Raw genomic sequence first — 18127 nt, 5'->3', positions numbered from 1 at the left:
AGGCTGCCTGAGCAAAGACAGCCTCTGGGGCAAAGGGCTGACCCCCCCATTTCTGACAGCCTGAGACACGGGCTCTGGACACCACCCCATCCACCCATACCCCAGAGAGTAGGACTGGCAATGCCCCTCACCACTTCCCCCTCTGTTATCCTGAGACCCAGAAAGACCCGGGCTGGCTGCAGGGCTGGCTGAGTCGTGATAAAGGCTGGTGGCAGCACAAGACTGAACAGTCCATGAGGTCTGCAACAGACACCGGGCGGCCTTCACACCCTCACAGAGCAGCAGCGCGTGCAGGACAGGCGTGAGGCCGCGGTGCACCCATGACACGCAGCCTCGCTGCACGGGAAAGCACGTAGCAGCAGCAGCCACGTATGTTACATACATGCAGCAGCAGTGGCAGGAGTGGCAGCGGCCTGCCCATGACAGTGACAAGCAGCACACACTCACACACACACACACACACACACGCACATGGCCTTCACTTCCCAGCATCACCTGGCAGGACCCAGGCCTGCAGCCCCTCCACCCCCCAGCATGGCCGCGGTGGGAGGCCCGATGGGGAGGACTCCTCCAGAGAAAACCCACTCCTGTATCCCACATCACCCCCTCCGCCCCGTTTCTCTCCCTATCCCCTGCTGTGGCCGAGGGAAGCCTCGGGGGGCCGGCAGTGGCACCGAAGCCCCACGAGGCCAAGCACAGCAGAGATCCAGGCGGGCAGCGCACGGACGGTGAGAGGCATGGGATGTGCATGCTCACTTACACAGCCGGCGCTCAGGACCACCGCGCAGCTAGACAGAGCAGCCACATGCAGATGGGCAGGAGAGAGCAATGAGAGAGAGAGTTAGCGGCCGGCCGCCCGGGGCAGGCACGACCACAGTGCGCAGCCAGGTGCGACCACAGTGCGCAGCCAGGTGCGGGGGCCGCTGGCTGGCCAGACACCCAGGGAGGGAGGCACTCAGACGCAGTGGGCCGGGTGCAATGGGAGGGAGCACGCTGGAGCTGCAGGGCGAGGGGAAGTGCAGGCCTGACGTGGGCAGATCTGGGTGGGCTTCTGGTCTGCCTGTGACCTGTTCTCCATTTTGTGGCCCTCATCCACAGGCTTTACTCAGAACCTTGTGTGGCAGGCGCTCAGCAGACACCTGGCACTTGGGGGTGCTTTGTGACCCCTTGTGCTGTTGCTGGCCTAAGGGCTTCTCTCCAGCTGCCAGCCCACCTCCCTGTCTCTGCCCTTGCCTGAACTGGGCTAAGGACCCCTCCCCCCTGGGTTTCCTCACTTTTGAGCCATCCTGACTGGCGCCTGCCCCACATCGCATGGGGCATCCTGAGCATCACTCCTCCCCTAAAAGCAGGTCTTGTCTTTTCCTCTCTCACCGGTGCAAGGTCAGCCTCTCCCAAGAGATCCAGCTCTGTCTTACTCGACCTGGTTTCCGCTGCCTGGCTCCCTGTCCTCAGCCTCTGTCCCTGCTGCCTCGCCCAGTTGCTCAGATCCAGAGCAGAGCCTCTTGAAGAGGCCAGACCATGCTCTCCCCACCCCAGCAGAGAGGGGCTCCAAGAGCACCTGGGTGATGGGCTCAGGGACCGGCATCGATCATCAGAAGAAACCCTCTTCTCTCCCACATCTGGCCTCCGTGGTACCACCTGGATTTCGGAGCAAAGCAGGGCGGCAGTGGAGGGTGGGGGAGGACACCAAGGGGCTGGAGGGAGTCCAAGTGGTCGAGATTGCTAGGGAAGGGCAAGGGAGCGGTGCTGGGGACAGCACTCCCGTCCCCCGCACCCAGGCCCTCCCACATCCCACCCTGGCCTGGGGACCTGCATCTCAGGATGGAGTCCTGTGTGGCTGGAGTTCTCCAGGTGTCTCCTGGAGTGGGGTCAGGAGCCCTGGCAGGAGGTAAGCTGAAGGCCAAGGATGAGGGCGCACTGGCTCAGAAGCGCCAGGGAGACCCTGCCAAGGGGAGATCCTGGGTGTGGAGCGGGGCACCTGCCAGAGGCTAGGGCTGGTGCCAGGAGGTGCTGTGAGTGAGGGACTGCAGGGCCACGATCCCCTGGAGTGCGGGAGAGGGGGCTCGTCACACGCCGACGGCTGTCCCCCCGAGGCCCTAGGGCCTGGCAGGAAGTGTCCAGGGATGCCATGCCTGGGGGTGTGCTCCTCCTCCCCTTCCTCTCAGGAACAGGGAACTGCCCACATTGTCCCAGGCCAGGACCCCCGGGGTGTCCCTGGTCAAGTCCCCGTTTCCACACCACCTCTGCACAGCCGTCACCGTCCGTCACCTCTCAGCGTTCCGATGACCTCCCAGCCAGGCCCTGACCATGGTACAGCCAAGTCACAGCCCCCCAGCCTCCCAGAGCGCTTCCGGGACACACAGTCTCTAACACGTGTACCTCACTAGGCACCTGCACCCCTGGATGCCTTCTGCTCTTTCTCCAGACAGCTTAGCCAGGCTCCAGTCCTCAACAACCTTCCCACCAGCGTGAGTCTTGTACCATCTGGCTCACTTCTGCCTCCTGGACCAGTGAGGTCTGGTGTCGTGCGTCCCTCCCCTTCCCCAGCCCCTGCAGTTTCCAAGGATGTCACCAGAATCCCCCTGCTGACCTGTCCACCGGTTTCCCTCTTAAGTGCCCTTCCCCTCCCCTTCCTTTCTGGATGAGGCCCCCAGTTAGTTCGCACTTTCTCCCAGGCCACGTCATCCACTTCCACCCTTTGCTGTAACCAGTGTGTCCATGACTGCCACATGTCAGGCCAAGCCAGTCTCTCCTGAGCCCCAGACCTCTGCTGGGGTCTGCACACATGCTCTCCTCCCCCAGCCCCTCTCGCACCAGAGGCCTTGGAGCCCCCATCAGCTGCTGCATCTCTTCACCCGCATGGCTCATACGTCACCAACTCCCAGCATTAACCCAGGCCTTTCTCCTCATCCCCCAGCTACCTCTGATTCCAGACCTTTCCTGGTCTTTCTCGGGACCTCTTGCCTGGCTTCCTAATTGTTATCCTTGACTCCTGGTGCCTAGCTCAAAGCCAGGAACACCATATACATGGGGGAAAAAATGCTATAAAACAAGAGCAACGTGATGTGTTACTCTCGGGCTTGACTGCCTGTCAACCCATGGCGCCAACAGGCAAGAGAAAGCCCACCCCAGCCCTGGCCTCTGCCTGGAACTTTCTGCCGCTACACTCATGCAGGGCAGGTCTAGGCCTGTGGCCTCCCGCAATTTAAGAGCCTCCTAGAGGGAAGTGACCCTCAACAGGAGCACGAACGGTACAGGCTGTGAGCACCACGCTGCGCCCTCTCTGGCGTCAGTGCCTCACTCACTGCCCGCACCAGTTCACAGCTCCAACCTTGGCACACTCCAGATGCCCCTAGGCCCCTCCTCTGTGACCCCTTCCCACTCCTCCAGTGGAGTTCATGGCTCCTGAGGCCCTGATCACATCTCCTGCAAACACACCTCACAGGTCCCCAACCTGTGAGGACCTCCTCAAGGACAGAGCACATCCTGGCCCCTGTGTCCTGCACTGGCCGGCACACAACAGGTCCAATTTCAAAAGAGCAGGTCCTGTTGGCCTTGAGGCACCTGCAGTCACGTAAGACTCTAGCCGGATTCCTGGATGCTAGCAGGACAGGGCTCACAGCAGGTCCCCAGGGCAGGGTTTCTCCATCATAGCAGAAACGTGCGTCTTCTGTGGGATGATAACTAGGGATCTCCTAAAGAAACGGTTGAGACCACAGCACACTGCACATCAGAAGTTCTGAGAAGTACTGCTGAGAAGAAACCTTGTCAACTTTGTTTCCAAAGCTATTTCACCATGAATCTTTCCAGGTAAACTCAGATGTGTCAGTAGCAGTTTTGTCACTACGTGAGAAATGAGGGCCACACTCTAGCCACTGTTAGCTGCAAAGCAAGAGCTGCCCAGCAGCCCCAACAGGCAAAACAGCCACTGCTGGCCACACGGGGGGCTCACTGCATGTGGCCACAGCATCTCCTGCTTGGCCTCCTGCCAGTGGCCGCAAGCAGAAGGCAAGGCACTGGGGCACTGGGGCCCGCTCCAGAAGGCCGTGGGTTCACCCAGGGCTGAGGGCAAGGAGGAGAGCACAGGAGGAAGGAAGGAAGTGTAAACAGGAGCAGAAGGGAACGCAGAGGGAAGTGGGGGAGGAAGGGCGGGGCACACAAGGGGTTAAGGCCACTGGGCCTGCCAGGTGGCACTGACTAGGCTCAACCATAGTGACTTCAGAATCTATGTGCTGTTTGTTATACACCAGCTGATAAACAAAGGTTTGGGTCTATAGAACGAACACACGTGCATTTCTGCACGAGGGAAATTGTTGTTCAGTTGTGACCCCATGGACTGCAGCACGCCAGGCTTCCCTGTCCTTCACCATCTCCTGGAGTTGGCTCAAACTCATGTCCATTGAGTTGGTGATGCCATCCAACCATCTCATTCTCTCTCACCCACTTATTCTCCTGTCCTCAATCCTTCCCAGCATCAGGGTCTTTCCAGTGAGTGAGGTGGCTCTTCGCATCTGGTGGCCAAAGTATGGGAGCTTCAGCTTCAGCATCAGTCCTTGCAATGAATGTTCAGGGTGATTTCCTTTAGGATTGACTGGTTTGATCTCCTTGCAGTCCAAGGGACTCTCAAGAGTCTTCTCCAGCAACACAGTTTGAAAGCATCAATTCTTTGGTGCTCAGCCTTCTTTATGATTCAACCCTTGCATCCGTATATGACTACTGGAAAAACCATAGCTTTGATTATATGGACCTTTGTCAGCCAAGTGATGTCTCTGCTTTTTCATACGCTGTCTAGGCTGGTCATAGCTTTCCTTCCAAGGAGCAAGTATCTTTTAATTTCATGGCTGCAGTCACCATCCACAGTGATTTTGAAGCCCAACAAAAGAAAATCTATCACTGTTTCCATTTTTCTGTATCTATTTGCCATGAAGTGATGGGAATGGATGCCATGATCTTCATTTTTTGAATGTTGAGTCTTAAGCCAGCTTTTTCACTCTCCTCTTTCACTTTCATCAAGAGGCTCTTTAGCTCCACTTTGCTTTCTGCCATTAGGGTGGTATCATCTGCCTGTCTGAGGTTGTTGATAGTTCTCCCGGCAATCTTGATTCCAGCTTGTGCTTCCTCCAGCCCAGCTTTTCTCATGATGTACTCTGCATATAAGTTAAATATGCAGGGTGACAATACACAGCCTTGACGTACTCCTTTCCCAATTTGGAACCAGTCTGTTGTTCCATGTCCGGTTCTAACTGCTGCTTCTTGACCTGCATACAGGTTTCTCAGGAGACAGGTAAGGTAATCTGGTATTCCCATCTCTTTTAAGAATTTACCATGGTTTGTTTTGATTCACACAGTCAAAGGCTTTAGCGTAGACAATGAAGCAGAAGTAGACAGTTTTTTGGAATTCCCTTGCTTTCTCTATTATCCAATGGATATTTGTAATTTGATCTCTGGTTCCTCTGCTTTTTCTAAATCCAGTCTGAACATCTAGAAGTTCTCGGTTCACATACTGTTGAAGCCTAGCTTGAATGATTTTGAGCATTACCTTGCTAGCATGTGAAATGCGTACAACTGTACCGTAGTTTGAAGATTCTTTGGCATTGCCCTTCTTTGGGATTGGAATGAAAACTGACCTCTTCCAGTCTGGTGGCCACTGCTGAGTTTTCCAAATTTGCTGGCATAGTGAGTGCAGCACTTTCACAGCATTATCTTTTAGGATTTGAAACAGCTCAGCTGGAATTCTATCACCTCCACTAGCTTTGTTTATACTAATGCTTCCTAAGGCCCGCTTGACTTCACACTCCAGGATGTCTGGCGCCAGGTGACAAGGCAAGAATACAAAGAACTGTACAGAAAAGGTCTTAGTGGCCCAGATAACCACGATTATGCGGTCACTCACCTAGAGTCAGACATCCGGGAATGTGCGGGAAATTACTGCACATTAACACCGTGTCTGTCACCAGAACGGGTTTAATGACAGAGACTCCAGATCATAGTGGACAAAGAGCAGGGCTTGAGGTCAGATGCCACCATTACTGGATGGAACGGGCCTCCTTAGAACCTCAGTTGTATTGTCTGGAAAATGGAAGTTACATTATTATCCACCTAACAGAAGGGCGGCGAAGACGAAGTAACACGACTTGGTCTCCTCCAGCGCAGGGCGTGCTTACTCCCCATAAGGGCTCTACGAGGCCACCTGCTGGCCTGGCAGAGTGCCCGGTCACCCTCACTATTCACAAGGGAGGGACTGAGGTTCACTGAGGCTAAGTGGTTTGTCCAAGACTAGAAACTCAGATGCAATCTGCTGAGGGCTGATATCCAGGGCCACCTCACCCAGGCCGACGTCAGGGCACAAACTGAGTTGCCAAAGCTGATGAATGCCATGGCACGAGGGAGTCTCCTGTTGTAGGCTCGCTAGCACCTGGTACCTCTGGGAATACCACCCGAGTCCCCTTTGGATACCACCCCCTCCCCCCACTTTAGCACCTGTCCAGTAACTGGGCTGACCACAAGCCCTGACTCCTAAGACAGCAGATGACGCGGGCCTGGCCAATAGCAGCCCTATGTCTCCCTGACTTGAGTGACCATTTCAGGGGACACAGGGGACCCACATGAAGCCAGTTGGAGCCTGGGATTTTGCAGGAACTCCTGAGGGAAAGAGGCTCACTCTGCAGATCAGAGTGGGCCTGCAGAGCAGATGGAATATAAAAGCTAGAACTGCTGGCCTTGCCCCGACCCCCACATCCAAGAAAGGAAACACACACAGGTCCTGATGCAACCTGGAGCCACTGGACGAAAAGAACCTTAACACGACAAATGGGAAATGCTAAAGATGACCATGGGAGACATGGCAGGGAGTTCAGCTGAGAGACCACCTCCTTCAGCCCCACGGGAGCCCGCGGAGCGAAGATGGGACCTGGGCTGCCCTGAGTGCAGCTCTGGGTCTCAACAGTCAGCAAACCTCCACCAAGTGTCTGTCCTTCTGTGGCATCTGTCCTAAGCTGCCTGCCTAGACCTCAGATCACAAAAGACAGCACTTGCATTTGGCAGATGTTTTATTAAGGCCTGCACTGTGCCAGGCATGGTGCTTCCCGCAGTCAATGGCCTTAATTTTCATCAGGACCAAGGGGCACAAAGAAGTGGAGGGAGGAGGAGCAGAGAGAAGATGGGGGCTGGTCCAGGCTGCATCGGGGAACCCCACCTTCAGGGGTCTGTTCCTGAGAGGCCTAGGCTGCTCACTCCAACTGGAAACCCCTGGCCACACCCCTAACACCCTCTCTAAGGGCACTTGAAACCTTGCCCTGGTAGGAATAAGGCTTTCACATTCAACTGGGAGTTGGAAGAGGTGGAAAGTGGGGAGGGCCCCAGAGCCAGCCTGGGATGACAGGACTGGAGGGCAGCTCCCCAAACCACTTAGTAAAAGCCTCACTAGTGTCCCAAGCCCCCACCTATCTTTTGAGTCCTTAGCTGGGAAAAAAGTAAATTGGACAAGCCCATGTGAGTAAGACCTGGATCCCCTCAACGCTTCGTGAACTCTGCCCTCCAAGGCTGGCAGGAAAGACTCACTAGGTTGGTCACATGGTGGCAAGAAGGAGGAGTCAGGAGGTGGTACCTCACGTGATACCACAAAGCTAGAAGTGGGGGAGAGCCACCAGGGCGCAGAAGCCAAAAGCAGACAAGAACTGACCAGGGGGTGACCAGCTCTGACTCAGACCAGCACTGTGAGCAGAAACCAGCTCTCCTACCAGCATCCATGGAGCCCACAGGCCCAAGGAGGTCCTCTCCGGGGCAGACTCCTGGGAATGAGGTCCTCAAGGGAAGAGCCAAGGGATGAGCCCAGAGGGTGTGGCAGCAGACTCCGAGCCAGAGTGGCACCCAGCCACTCCCCCACTTCCAGAGCACCACGCGGCCTCTCTTAAGTCCCCACCTTGTGGGAGCGATGGGCGGGGAGGCCAAAGGAATGGGTAAGGTACTGGGAAGAAGCAGATGGAGGTGCAGAGAGAGAGTATGCTTTCCGTCTAACAATGGCTTCTTAATGCACTCTGAAAATCACGCACAGGAATCGGTATTTGAGGGACTCTGAGGCAGTGCTGAGAGACAGAAATGTTTCTGGGGCAGAAAACAGGAAATTGGTGGTGGGCCTTAGGAGGAAAAGGATCCAGTGTACTCTTAAGTTTCAGAAGGAAGTGAGGAAAGATGGTACCAACTGCATGGGACAGCCACACGGCCACCGAGAGGATGAGGGGGTGGGTAGTGGTTTGCACAGGGCACCAAGAAGTCAAACAGCTGGGGGTGGGGGGCAGCGGCAACTTTAGAGTGGACCACAGAAGGACCCTTAATGGTAGAGGCACCTATGGTCAAGAGAGAGAGTGAGCGTGCTTGGGGATTCCCCGGGGCACAGAGCCTCAGGAGGGTGTGGAGGCGCTCACAGCCGGCCTTCACTGCCAGCACCAACAGGGAGGCAGAGAAGAGAACCCCTGACATCTCAGGTCCCTGAAAGAACCCTGGGTCCCAGACAGACAAGGCCAGATACAGGACAGAGGGGCACACAGCAGCGCACAGGGCGGGGTGGCACGGACAGGTGACAGAGGAGACAGGATGGGCGGCAGGGGGAGCGGAGCCACAGAGGGCCGGGAGGAGGACGGGGCGGGGCGGACGGGGACGGGACCCTCCCCACGCTGCCCTGCTCACCGAGCTGCCGCGATGGGAGACTTCTTGGCGGGGTCCAGCAGGCCGCCCAGGCCGCCGGCCGGCTCCTCCCCCAGGGAGCGGGTGTCTTTGTTCAGCTGCTGCAGGCGGGAGCTGAGCTCAGTGATCACAGTTGGCTTGTCGTCTTCGGGCCCAGGGAGCCCCCGGCTCTCGACGGGATCCCCCCACAGCTTGGACCTTCTCTGGAAGAGGTAGCGAGGGCGAGCAGGCCCGGCAGCAGAGGCCAGCCCGGCGGTGGCGGCGTGGTGCTGCTGGGCCATGAGCTCACTGTCGGAGGACTGCTTCAGCAGCGGGTCCCTGAAGGTCACCGGCCCCTTCCCCAGCGGGGACTTGAGCTTGGGCTTGGGAGGCACTGGTGGCTTCTCGAGTAGAAAAGTATGTCCGTCAGCGAAGGAGGTGTGGGTGTCCGTGAGTTCCCCGCTCTCCGAGCTCAGGGTGGACATGCTGGACACGGTGGAGATGGTGCTCGTGGTCTCCAGGTGGGGGTCGCTGGAGCTGCGCGTGTCGGCCTCCTCCACCCCCGAATCCGCGGCAGACTCCGGAGCGGGCGGCGGCTCGCTGCTCGGCTTCCCTGAGGCCGGGCCTGGCACCGTGGTGGGCGAGGGGCCTGGGCCTGGGAGTGGCGTGGCCAGCAGGACCCCGTTGGCAAACTCTTCAGGAGGCGGCACGAGTCCGATGCGGGCCAGCTCCTCTCTGGTCTCCTCGTCGCTGGAGGACAGCTGGGCTGGCGGCAGGTTCACAGCGAATACCAGCTCCGGCTCCTCCTCGGAGCTGCCCTGGCCTGGCCCGGAGTCGGCGGTGGCACTGCCGGGGGGCTGGGCCCGGGGGCTCGGCAGGGGCTCTGCGACCACAGCGGACTGAGTGGGGGCTGGGGCCAGCTCCGGGGTGCCAGGGCGCTGCTCTTCGGCCCCCAGCCCGCCAGGCTCGTGCCCGTTGCTGGTGGCGTGCACCACGATGAGGCCGGCGGGCCGCTGCAGGGACGTGTCCAGGACGCTGAGGATCATGGACTTCTTGTCCTCCGGGGACTTGCGCTCCTCCCGCGGCGCCTTCTCGGGCTCCCTCCGCGCAGGCACTGGAACCCAGGCTGGGCTCCTGGGGGAGAAGGCTGGCGAGGCCAGAGGCCCCCGCTCCGAGTCCCGAGCCTGCACATCCACAAACAAGGGCCCAGGCCGGTCGGTGTCGGGGCTATGCACAGGCGTAGGGGACCGGGAGGGCGCCTGGGAGGCCAGAGCCCGCTCGCGAGCAGCCAGGGCCAGGGCCAAGGGTGAGCTGGGGTCCAGGGGTTTGCCGGTGAGCGGGTGGATGAAAGTGGAGCCGGAAGGCCCGAGGCTCGGGCCGCTGACCAATGGCTTCAGAGCAGAGACCGGGGAGGGCAGGAGCAGGTCACGGCCGGTGGTGGTGGCGCCGGTTCCCAGAAGCCGCTCGTCGATGGAGCGGGAGGGCTGCAGGGAGGGCATGTCCGCGCTCGGAGGGCTGCCCTCGATGGCGCCCACAGACAGGAACACCGTGGAGCGCCGCCGCTCCTCCAGCCGCCGGTCCTTGCTTGGGGCTGGGCCGCCATACGCCAGCCCGGGGCCGTCTCCCGGGCCGTAGTCGAGGCCACTGGGCCGAGGCCCGCGGTGCGTCGGGGAGGGCTCCCTGGCGAAGCTGCCGACGCCCGGGCCGGGGCTGCCCACGGCCAGGGCCGCGCGCTCCTGCGCATCTTCCACCTGCAGCTGCTTCACCAGCGGGCTCTTGCGGCGCTGAGGTTTGGACGGCGCGAAGAGGCTGGCGCTGAAGGCGCCCAGGTTGGCGTAGGGGCTGTCGGGGCCTGGCGGCCGTGGCCGCCGCTTGGGGCGTTCCGGCGGGGTGGCCGCTGGCGGGGGCCGAGAGGCGTCGGCCGCCTCGGGCGCCGAGTCCTGCAGGATGATCATGGAGCGCGCGCGCTTCTGCCGCTCCGGGTAAGGCAGCGGACCCAGGGCCGCGCCGGAATCATACAGGCCCGGGGCGCCCGCGCCCAGGCGCGCCTCCAGGCCGGGTTTGAAGCTGGAGCGCACGGTGTCGTAGGCGCGGCCCGGAGGCGGCGGTGGAGAGAAGGCGGGGGGCGGCCCAGAGTCGAAGTAGTAGGGGGCGGGAGGGGGCGGCGGCGCGGTCTGCGGAGGGGGCGGGATGCCACGGCCCTCGCGCATCGAGTCCTGCATCGACGTGCTCCTCGGGAAGCGCCCCTCCAGCAGGGACGCCAGCTTCTCGTCCTCCCCTGCAGACAGAAGCCCTGGTGAGCCCAGCCGTAGCACCAAGGGCCGGAGCCTGCGAGGAGGCCCCTCCGGACCCGGGCGCCTGCCCTCCCCCCACCCCCGGGGGCAGCCCAGGTCCCGGACGCAAAGGCATCTTCGAAATCTGCTAGAGCTGCTGGCCTGCCCGCCGGAGGATGGAGTCAGGGCGGGCGTGGGCACTAGGGTTACAGAGCAGAGGGAGACACGGAGAGCCCAGGGCAGGGGGTCTGAGCAAGGTCCTCAGTCTGGACTGGTCCCGGAAGGCCAGGCTCTGCACCTCAAGCCGGGCGTCGGGTTGGTAGGGCTCCTGCGGACTGGGGAGAGGGATGGGTTCAAATACAGCTGAGAGGAGGGCCCAGCAGCAGAGGCTCTGAGAGAAGACTCCAACTCTGACCATGGAGAGGGCCCAAAGACAGCAGCCCCCACCCCAGCGGTGGGGACGGAGCTGCAGAGAAGGGCGAGGGGTGGTCAGAGCAGGCCTTCCCGCCCAAGACTGAGCAAGGCCTCCTCTCAGAGCCACCAGCAGTGGAATAAGCAGGTGTCACTGGGAGGCCCTGGTGGCAACCGGGGTTGGAGGAAGGGAGATGGTTAGAGGTAAGGGGGGCTCGGCCAAGCAGGAGTGCTTCACTGTGAGCAAGGGGGCGGCAGGACTGTGGCCAGGAGAGAGCTGGTGCCCCGGTGAGTGGCGCTCTGTGGGGAGACAGGTCCAGAGAGGCTCCATCCTAGAGACCAATGGGCACTGGGCTGGGGGTGGCTGCCAGGATGTCACTGCCATAGCCCTAGCTGTTGTTCAGTCACTAAGTCATGTCCAACTCTGCGACCCCACGAACTGCCACAGCCCTAGTGGCAGAAATTCGGGAAGGCCGGGCAGAGGAGGAAGGGAGGGTTACAGTGAGTGGCAGCCTGAGCACCTGACCCACGTTTCAGTTTGACTCCTTACCGGCTGTGTGACCCTACGCCAGGCCCTGAGCCCCTCAACGCCCCAGTGCTCTGGTGGACAACCCAGAGTTAAAATGAACCCTACCTCCTGCCTCACTCCGATGTCATTAGGGTCTGTGCAAGAGCAGGGCTGGGGCCCTCAGGGCCCCCACTGTCCTGCCGCCTCGCTAGAACCTGGCAGGACCTCCTGAGCGTCCCTGTGCACCGTGTGGGCACCTGTGCTGCCGCTGTGCTCCGTTAGGCTGCAGGTGTAAAACGGCCCAAGCCAAGGAGAGTGGCCGAGTGGCTCCTCAGAGCTGACACCCAGGGCTTTGGGAAGACTCCTTGGGAATCTACACCTGGCCTGGCTCAGCGCTTGGCCACATTTTTATGCAGACCGCCTGTTCCCCAACCACCTCCCTCTCCGGCCGCCACGGTGCTCTACCGGTCCTCCCACACAGCACTGTCCGCCTGGGTCCCGCATGACAGCACGGCAAGGGGCTGGGGGGGGCCTTTGTGTACGACAAGACTTGAATTCCAGCTCTGCCAGTTACTGTCTGATGTTTCTTTACCTGACACCTCAGTTTCCTCATCTCTGGAGACCTGATCCCTCCCACTGAAGTGTGACGCAGAGCCATTTAAAGCTTATAGCACAGGGCTGAGCACCCAGAAGCATCCCAGGAAGGCAGCTAAGATCGTCATCACCATCACCATCATCATTTTTAGGTCTGCCTTCCACCCCCACTGCTGGACACAGATTCTGTGCCAGGTTCGGCCTGGGTCTCCTCCCCGCTACATTTCTTATGTGGCATATAAACGCAGCTCAACACCCACAAACTTGTGCACAAGCTGGAGGCACGCGGGACAAGCTAGGGCTCCTGGAGGATGCAGGAGGTTTGGCACACCACGTTCTAACCGAGGGTGAAGACAAGTCACTTGCCTTGGGATGAAAATGGTACTCTGTTCTGATGCAGAGCAGGTGAGGCCCTCTGCCCAAATAGTAACAGTGGGCATTTCTCCAGCACTTTTGTGCACCAGCCTCAAGATGCAGGACCTACAGCTACTATTAGCATGTGAGTACAGCCCTCTGGGTGAACCTCAGATTGGCCTTAGGAGGTAGGTATAGATGGTCCTCATGTTTATGGATCAGGACCTTGAATTTCAAGGATTGAGATGTGTGCCCAGGGTCACATACACAGGACAAGGGGTTAGGAGCCCCAGAGTCTGACACCTCAATCAATATTCAGGTGAGTGACAGGTGGCAGGCTAGGGCATGGAGGATTAAAGACGAGCTACCTGTGGACTGAGCACAGGAGTGTCCAGGAAGGAAAAGCTGGCGATCTCCACTGGGGGCCTGAAGGACAGGCACTTAGATCTGGGCCTGTGGGGTCAGTACTGGGACTGGGTGGGGCTGAGGGACAGGTCAGCCAGCCAGAGTGAGGGTGGATGGATAACAGTGAGTCCCGGAGACAAGTCAGAGGAGACAGAGACAGACATCCCCAGGTGGAGCAGTAGAGGATGGGCCCTCGGGCCCCAAGGCGACGCGGAGCCACAGAGGGTTAACTCCAGGGTGCGAGGTGACATCAGCTCTGCAGAAAGCCCGCTTTGGCCAGAGAGGTGGACTAGAGGGTAAACAGAGGGTGAAGCTGGGGCAAGCGGTCAAGGGGAGACCCGAGCTGTGGTCTTCAGAGACTGAGGCACAAGACAATGCGGCCTGGCCAGGTAGGCCTGCAAGGTGTGTGAGGAAGCACACCACTCCTAATTTGGTGGGGCATCCAGAGAGTAAGGAGGAAACAGAATGCCCAGGGCCTAGGCCAGGGAGGTAAGGGGGACGCGCTTCTTGCCTTCAAAATAGCTGCAGTTTCATGTGCCCTCTTCCCCAACCTTCCACCTACAGAAATGACCACGGCAGTCTCTGAAGGACCACTGCTGTCAGCAACTCATCCCAGTATCTCCCAGAAACCCCCAGGCGTCCGGCATGTCTGAGCCCACACACACACTCCCAGCCTTCCTTGACACACAAGCATGACTGGTCCTCCTTAGTAAATATGCCTGCATACCCACCATGCAACTGCTGCGCTGAGCTATCTGCAGACATGTCACCTCCCCCAACTGAGTCCCCAGACCCTGCCCAGCATCAGCTTAGAGTGTGTACACTCAGCAGGGGCCCTGGGTGAGTAAGAGACTGGGTCTGCAGCAGCTGATTGGCCAGGTGAGTGAACAGAAGACAGGCAAGGCAGCTGTGTGACCCTGGGAAAGTCATTTCTCCTCTTTGCCTCAGTTTCCTCATCTGCAATCTAGACGTACTGATAGTGTTATCTCAGGAAGGCTACTGTAAGTATTAAACGAACCAGTGTATGTAAACACAGTGCTGGAGTAAGTACTGACGAGACCTTTACTCTGCTGGGCATCGTGGGGTATACAGGAATAAAGGGATGGACAAGTAGAAAGGTCAGTGAGTGAACAGATGGACAGAAAACTGGACATGTCTGTAGGTGCATGGATGGACAGGTGAGGATGTAAGGGGGACCAGATGCCTAGAGGGAGGAATGGTGGGTAGGGCTCCTTAGATGATCCACCCCGGGGTCAGGAGAGGAGATGGCCAAGGGTGAGGGGAAATGAGGCCGCACGGGGACAGGTGCTGAAGGCAAAGAGGCCGACACAGCCTCAAGAGAGACCCACATCCCGCAGGGGAGAGATGGAGACTGACAACTGAGGGGGAAACGGCAGCTGTCCTTGAAGTCCTAGAGAGGAAGGTTTCAAGGAGGAGGGAGTGGGAAAGTCAAGTGTGTCGACTGGGAGGAATCCCCCGGTGGGAACAATTTCAGTTTTAAGTACGGACAAAGCTGGCCTGCCCCAGGCCAAGAGGGAGGTGGAAAGACAGCAAGTAGGGGGACTTCTGGAGAAAACGGCCTGTGAAGGAGAGGACAGACGGAGAGCAATAACTGGAGTGCTGGAGAGAGGGAGGGGGCAGGCTCAAGGGGAGAGAAACGTGACATGTGCTCGGGCTGCAGGGGGCACAGCCGGTAGGATACAGGAGAGCCAGGGACAGGGACGCTGGCGTCTGTGGGAGGGCAGGACGGGGGGGGGAGGGGCAGGGAGAAGCCTCAGGGGTGTCTTTAGCAAAGTATCTCTTGGCTAGGGGGAGGACTAACACCCCCCCCCCCATATATGTCCACAAACAAATGAGATTCCTAGGCTGCAGCCAGGGAGAGGCAGGACTTGGAGAGAAACTGTAAACCTCAGTTGAAGGGCGGGGAGAGACAGGGGCCTCCAGCCCGGCACCCACTCCAGCCCCCACCCAGTCCTCCAGCCCCATGCAGCCCCCAGCCCAGCCGTACCTACAGACTTGGTCCGTGGAATCCCCTTCCGCAGGGAGCCTGGCAGCTTCTCTGGGCCTGGGAGGCCCTGGCGCTCAAACAGTGACTGTGAGAGTTGGAGGGGGCAGGGGTATATGGAGGTTCTAGAGCACCGGGGTCCCTAGTTCCCCATCCAGCCCCACCCATCCTCCTCCTAAGCCTGAGAGCAGACCCCTCTATGTGCTAATTCTCCGACACAGGAGCCAGACCCAGGTCCTGCCTCTGAGGAGCAGGGGCAGAGCTGCGGGACCCAGGCAGCCCTGGGCAGGGTTCTTGCAGACAGGGCCAGAGCAGGCAGGCGGCCTCGGTGAGGCCGGGGGCGGGGGGGGGGGGTGGAAACAGCCCAGAAGTGGGCGGTGGGGGGACCGAGACACACCATGCTGTGACGTCAGCTTGGCTGGGGTCCTTGCTCTAGGGGGCACAGAACCTGCCTAAGGCAGGAGGCATCCATCGAGCACCACAGCCAGAAGGGTGAGAACTCAGCACGCGTTGAACTGTGGCTGTTCTGGGGGCTCAGGTGGCCCCCAGTGTCTTTGGAAGAGGCTTTGGGGTCCTTCACCCCCACCCCTGAAGAGTGGAGTCCAAATGATGGACCCTCACCCTCCAAATGCACAAGCAACAGGGAGGAGACCTGGACCCTGTGCCCCACCCACTCCCCTGCCCCCAGCTGCCAGGCGGGCTTACACTGATCTCAGCAGGGGTGATCCTCCGACTGGTGGGCCGCTGTTTGACGGTGGCTGCTCTCGAGTCCGCATCTGCGATGTCCGGCCTCAGCGCCGGTTCCGCAGCGGCTGCCAGGATCTCATCCAGCTTCTCTGCACAGCCAAAAAGGTGCCGCCTCAACCATGGGGCCCCTGAACCTGCTACAGCCCTCTGCAGCCCCAGACATAGCCTCCCCCAAAGCTGGTCCTCCCGGGGCTGCTGACAGAGGCCACCCGGCCTGGCCCAGCCCAACCCAGCCCTCACTCCCCAAGGCATGCATTCCTGACCCAAGACAGGAGGCCTGCAACTTGTGTCCCATCCAGGCCCCGCACACGCCAGAACCCAGCTCCCACTCCAGCCTGGTCTCTCCCCTCAGGGAGGCTCCAGGTGACCCCAGGAAAAGCCTGGCTGACCATGACAGGGAGAACCACGGCAGGGGCAGGACTTTTCAGAGCCAGAAACTGAGTTTCCCAGTTGCCCTTTGCCCTTTCATGATTCCCATCTGTACCCCACTGCACGAAGACAAGCAGCAGCTCCAGAACAGACCTTGGTGCACAGCCCACCCGTAAAGAACGGGCGGAGCCCAAAACCTGGCTGGGAGCTCAAGGAGAGCTCTATGCAGATGAGGAGGCCCCAGAACCTCCAATTCCAAAAGCAGCTCCATCCAGGAGGGGAGGTGCTAAGAAGAGGATATTGGGAGAGGCAATGCCGAGGGGCTTCCACCAGCCCCTCAGAAAGCTCCCCCAGAAGCTAGAAGGGAGAAGGACCAGCCTGGGGCTGAGGCCTAAACCAGGTGCCCTCGGGAAGCATTCTTCTCAAATCTGTTATGAGAGAAAAGCTTTGCTTGCTCGTTTTTCTTAAAGCTATTTAATGTTTTTGAAAGCAGTAGTTTTGATTAACAACATGACTTGGAAATTCTGTTAAACAAGTGTGTCTGGATGACTGGGGAGGGTCCACTTAGGGCCAGCACGCGGGACACAGCAGAAGGGGAGGCAGCTCCACTGTCTACCTGGCTGCCACCTGGCCTGCCTGTCCGTAGCCCCACTGCAACCCACCTATCACTCAGCCTCCAAATCCCTGAACCTCACGCCCCATACAGGAGGACACATCTGGTTATGACTAGTCCCTTGATGCCCCAAGTGCCCCAGCGGGAGCGCTGTGGTCAGCCACGACACCTCCTTCCAGCACTGCTCAGCAATTGCCATAGGTGAGGAAATAAACTCCTCTGAGATGTCCAGTTCCATCCTGTATACTGACTGTCCTGACCTAGTCTCTTTGTGACTTGATTTCCTGATCTGATAAAACAGGCATAAAAAGGTACCCGCTTCAGTGTCTGCTGTGAGAATTAGCACATACAGCCAAAGTGCTGCAGCTGTGCCTGGCTCAAGGCAAACACTAAGGATATACTTTCTACAATCCTTCTTGTCTCCGCACCTCACCTTCCCAAACAGCCCGTAGGGCGAAGAGAGCAAATAGCCTTGCCTGCATATCCTGAGCGTCCAACCTAGGCCCCCAATACATGGAAGTTCAACAATGCTGGAGTCACCAGCAAGACACACTTTTATCTGCAGACAAGCCCACTTGGCCTGTGCACAGCTCTCAGCATCCCCAGGGGGTCAGAGGGGCCTTCCGTTTGCTTCTGTAATGAGGTGAGTGATTTCCCTTTGGAAGCTGAATCCCCATCACCACCATTTGCTACGTCCCTTGTGGCTCAGGTGGTAAAGAATCCAGCTGCAATGTGGGAGACCTGGGTTCGATCCCTGGGTTGGGAAGATCCCCTAGAGAAGGAAAAGGCTACCCACTCCAGTATTCTGGCCTGGAGAATTCCATGGACTGTATAGCCCATGGGTCACAAAGAGTTGGACACGACTGAGCGACTTCCACTTTCACTTTTCACTTGGTGACTTCCAGGGTGAGAAGAGGCTACATGATCCCTCTCAGCCCACCACAACCACAGGCGGAAGACACAGCTACTGTCTCCACTTCACCAGGAAGAATCTGAAGCTCTGAGAGAGAGGAGCTGCCCCAAATCAAAGATCCAATAAGAGATCAGACTTCACAACCAGATTATCCAGAAACCGCAGACCTAACGACATGAGCAGAGAGAAAATGTTTCCATGTGACACTCAGGGCACACGCTCACCTGAGCTAGGTATTTACAGGCTGCATCTCTAGGTCCAGAAGAACTCAGTT

General features: G+C 58.9%; 1 protein-coding gene across 1 annotated transcript in view; it reads right to left on the bottom strand.

Annotated features, from left to right (window-relative positions):
* SHANK3 (SH3 and multiple ankyrin repeat domains 3) overlaps positions 1 to 18127 on the bottom strand; it is a 47532-nt gene that overhangs the window by 1379 nt on the left and 28026 nt on the right. The window contains exons 19-21 of the mRNA XM_081591138.1: positions 15917 to 16047; positions 15215 to 15299; positions 8686 to 10939 (exon numbers count right to left, since the gene is read on the bottom strand). Coding sequence (XP_081447264.1) covers positions 8686 to 10939; positions 15215 to 15299; positions 15917 to 16047 — 2470 coding nt within the window. The remainder of the gene's footprint in view (positions 1 to 8685; positions 10940 to 15214; positions 15300 to 15916; positions 16048 to 18127) is intronic.

Source organism: Giraffa tippelskirchi, chromosome 4 (genome assembly GCF_054371585.1).
Source record: "Giraffa tippelskirchi isolate mGirTip1 chromosome 4, T2T-mGirTip1v1.2.pri, whole genome shotgun sequence".
Taxonomy (NCBI): Eukaryota; Metazoa; Chordata; class Mammalia; order Artiodactyla; family Giraffidae; genus Giraffa; species Giraffa tippelskirchi.
The sequence above is the reverse complement of the archived record's forward strand: the minus strand, read 5'-3'. Positions and strand labels throughout refer to the sequence as shown.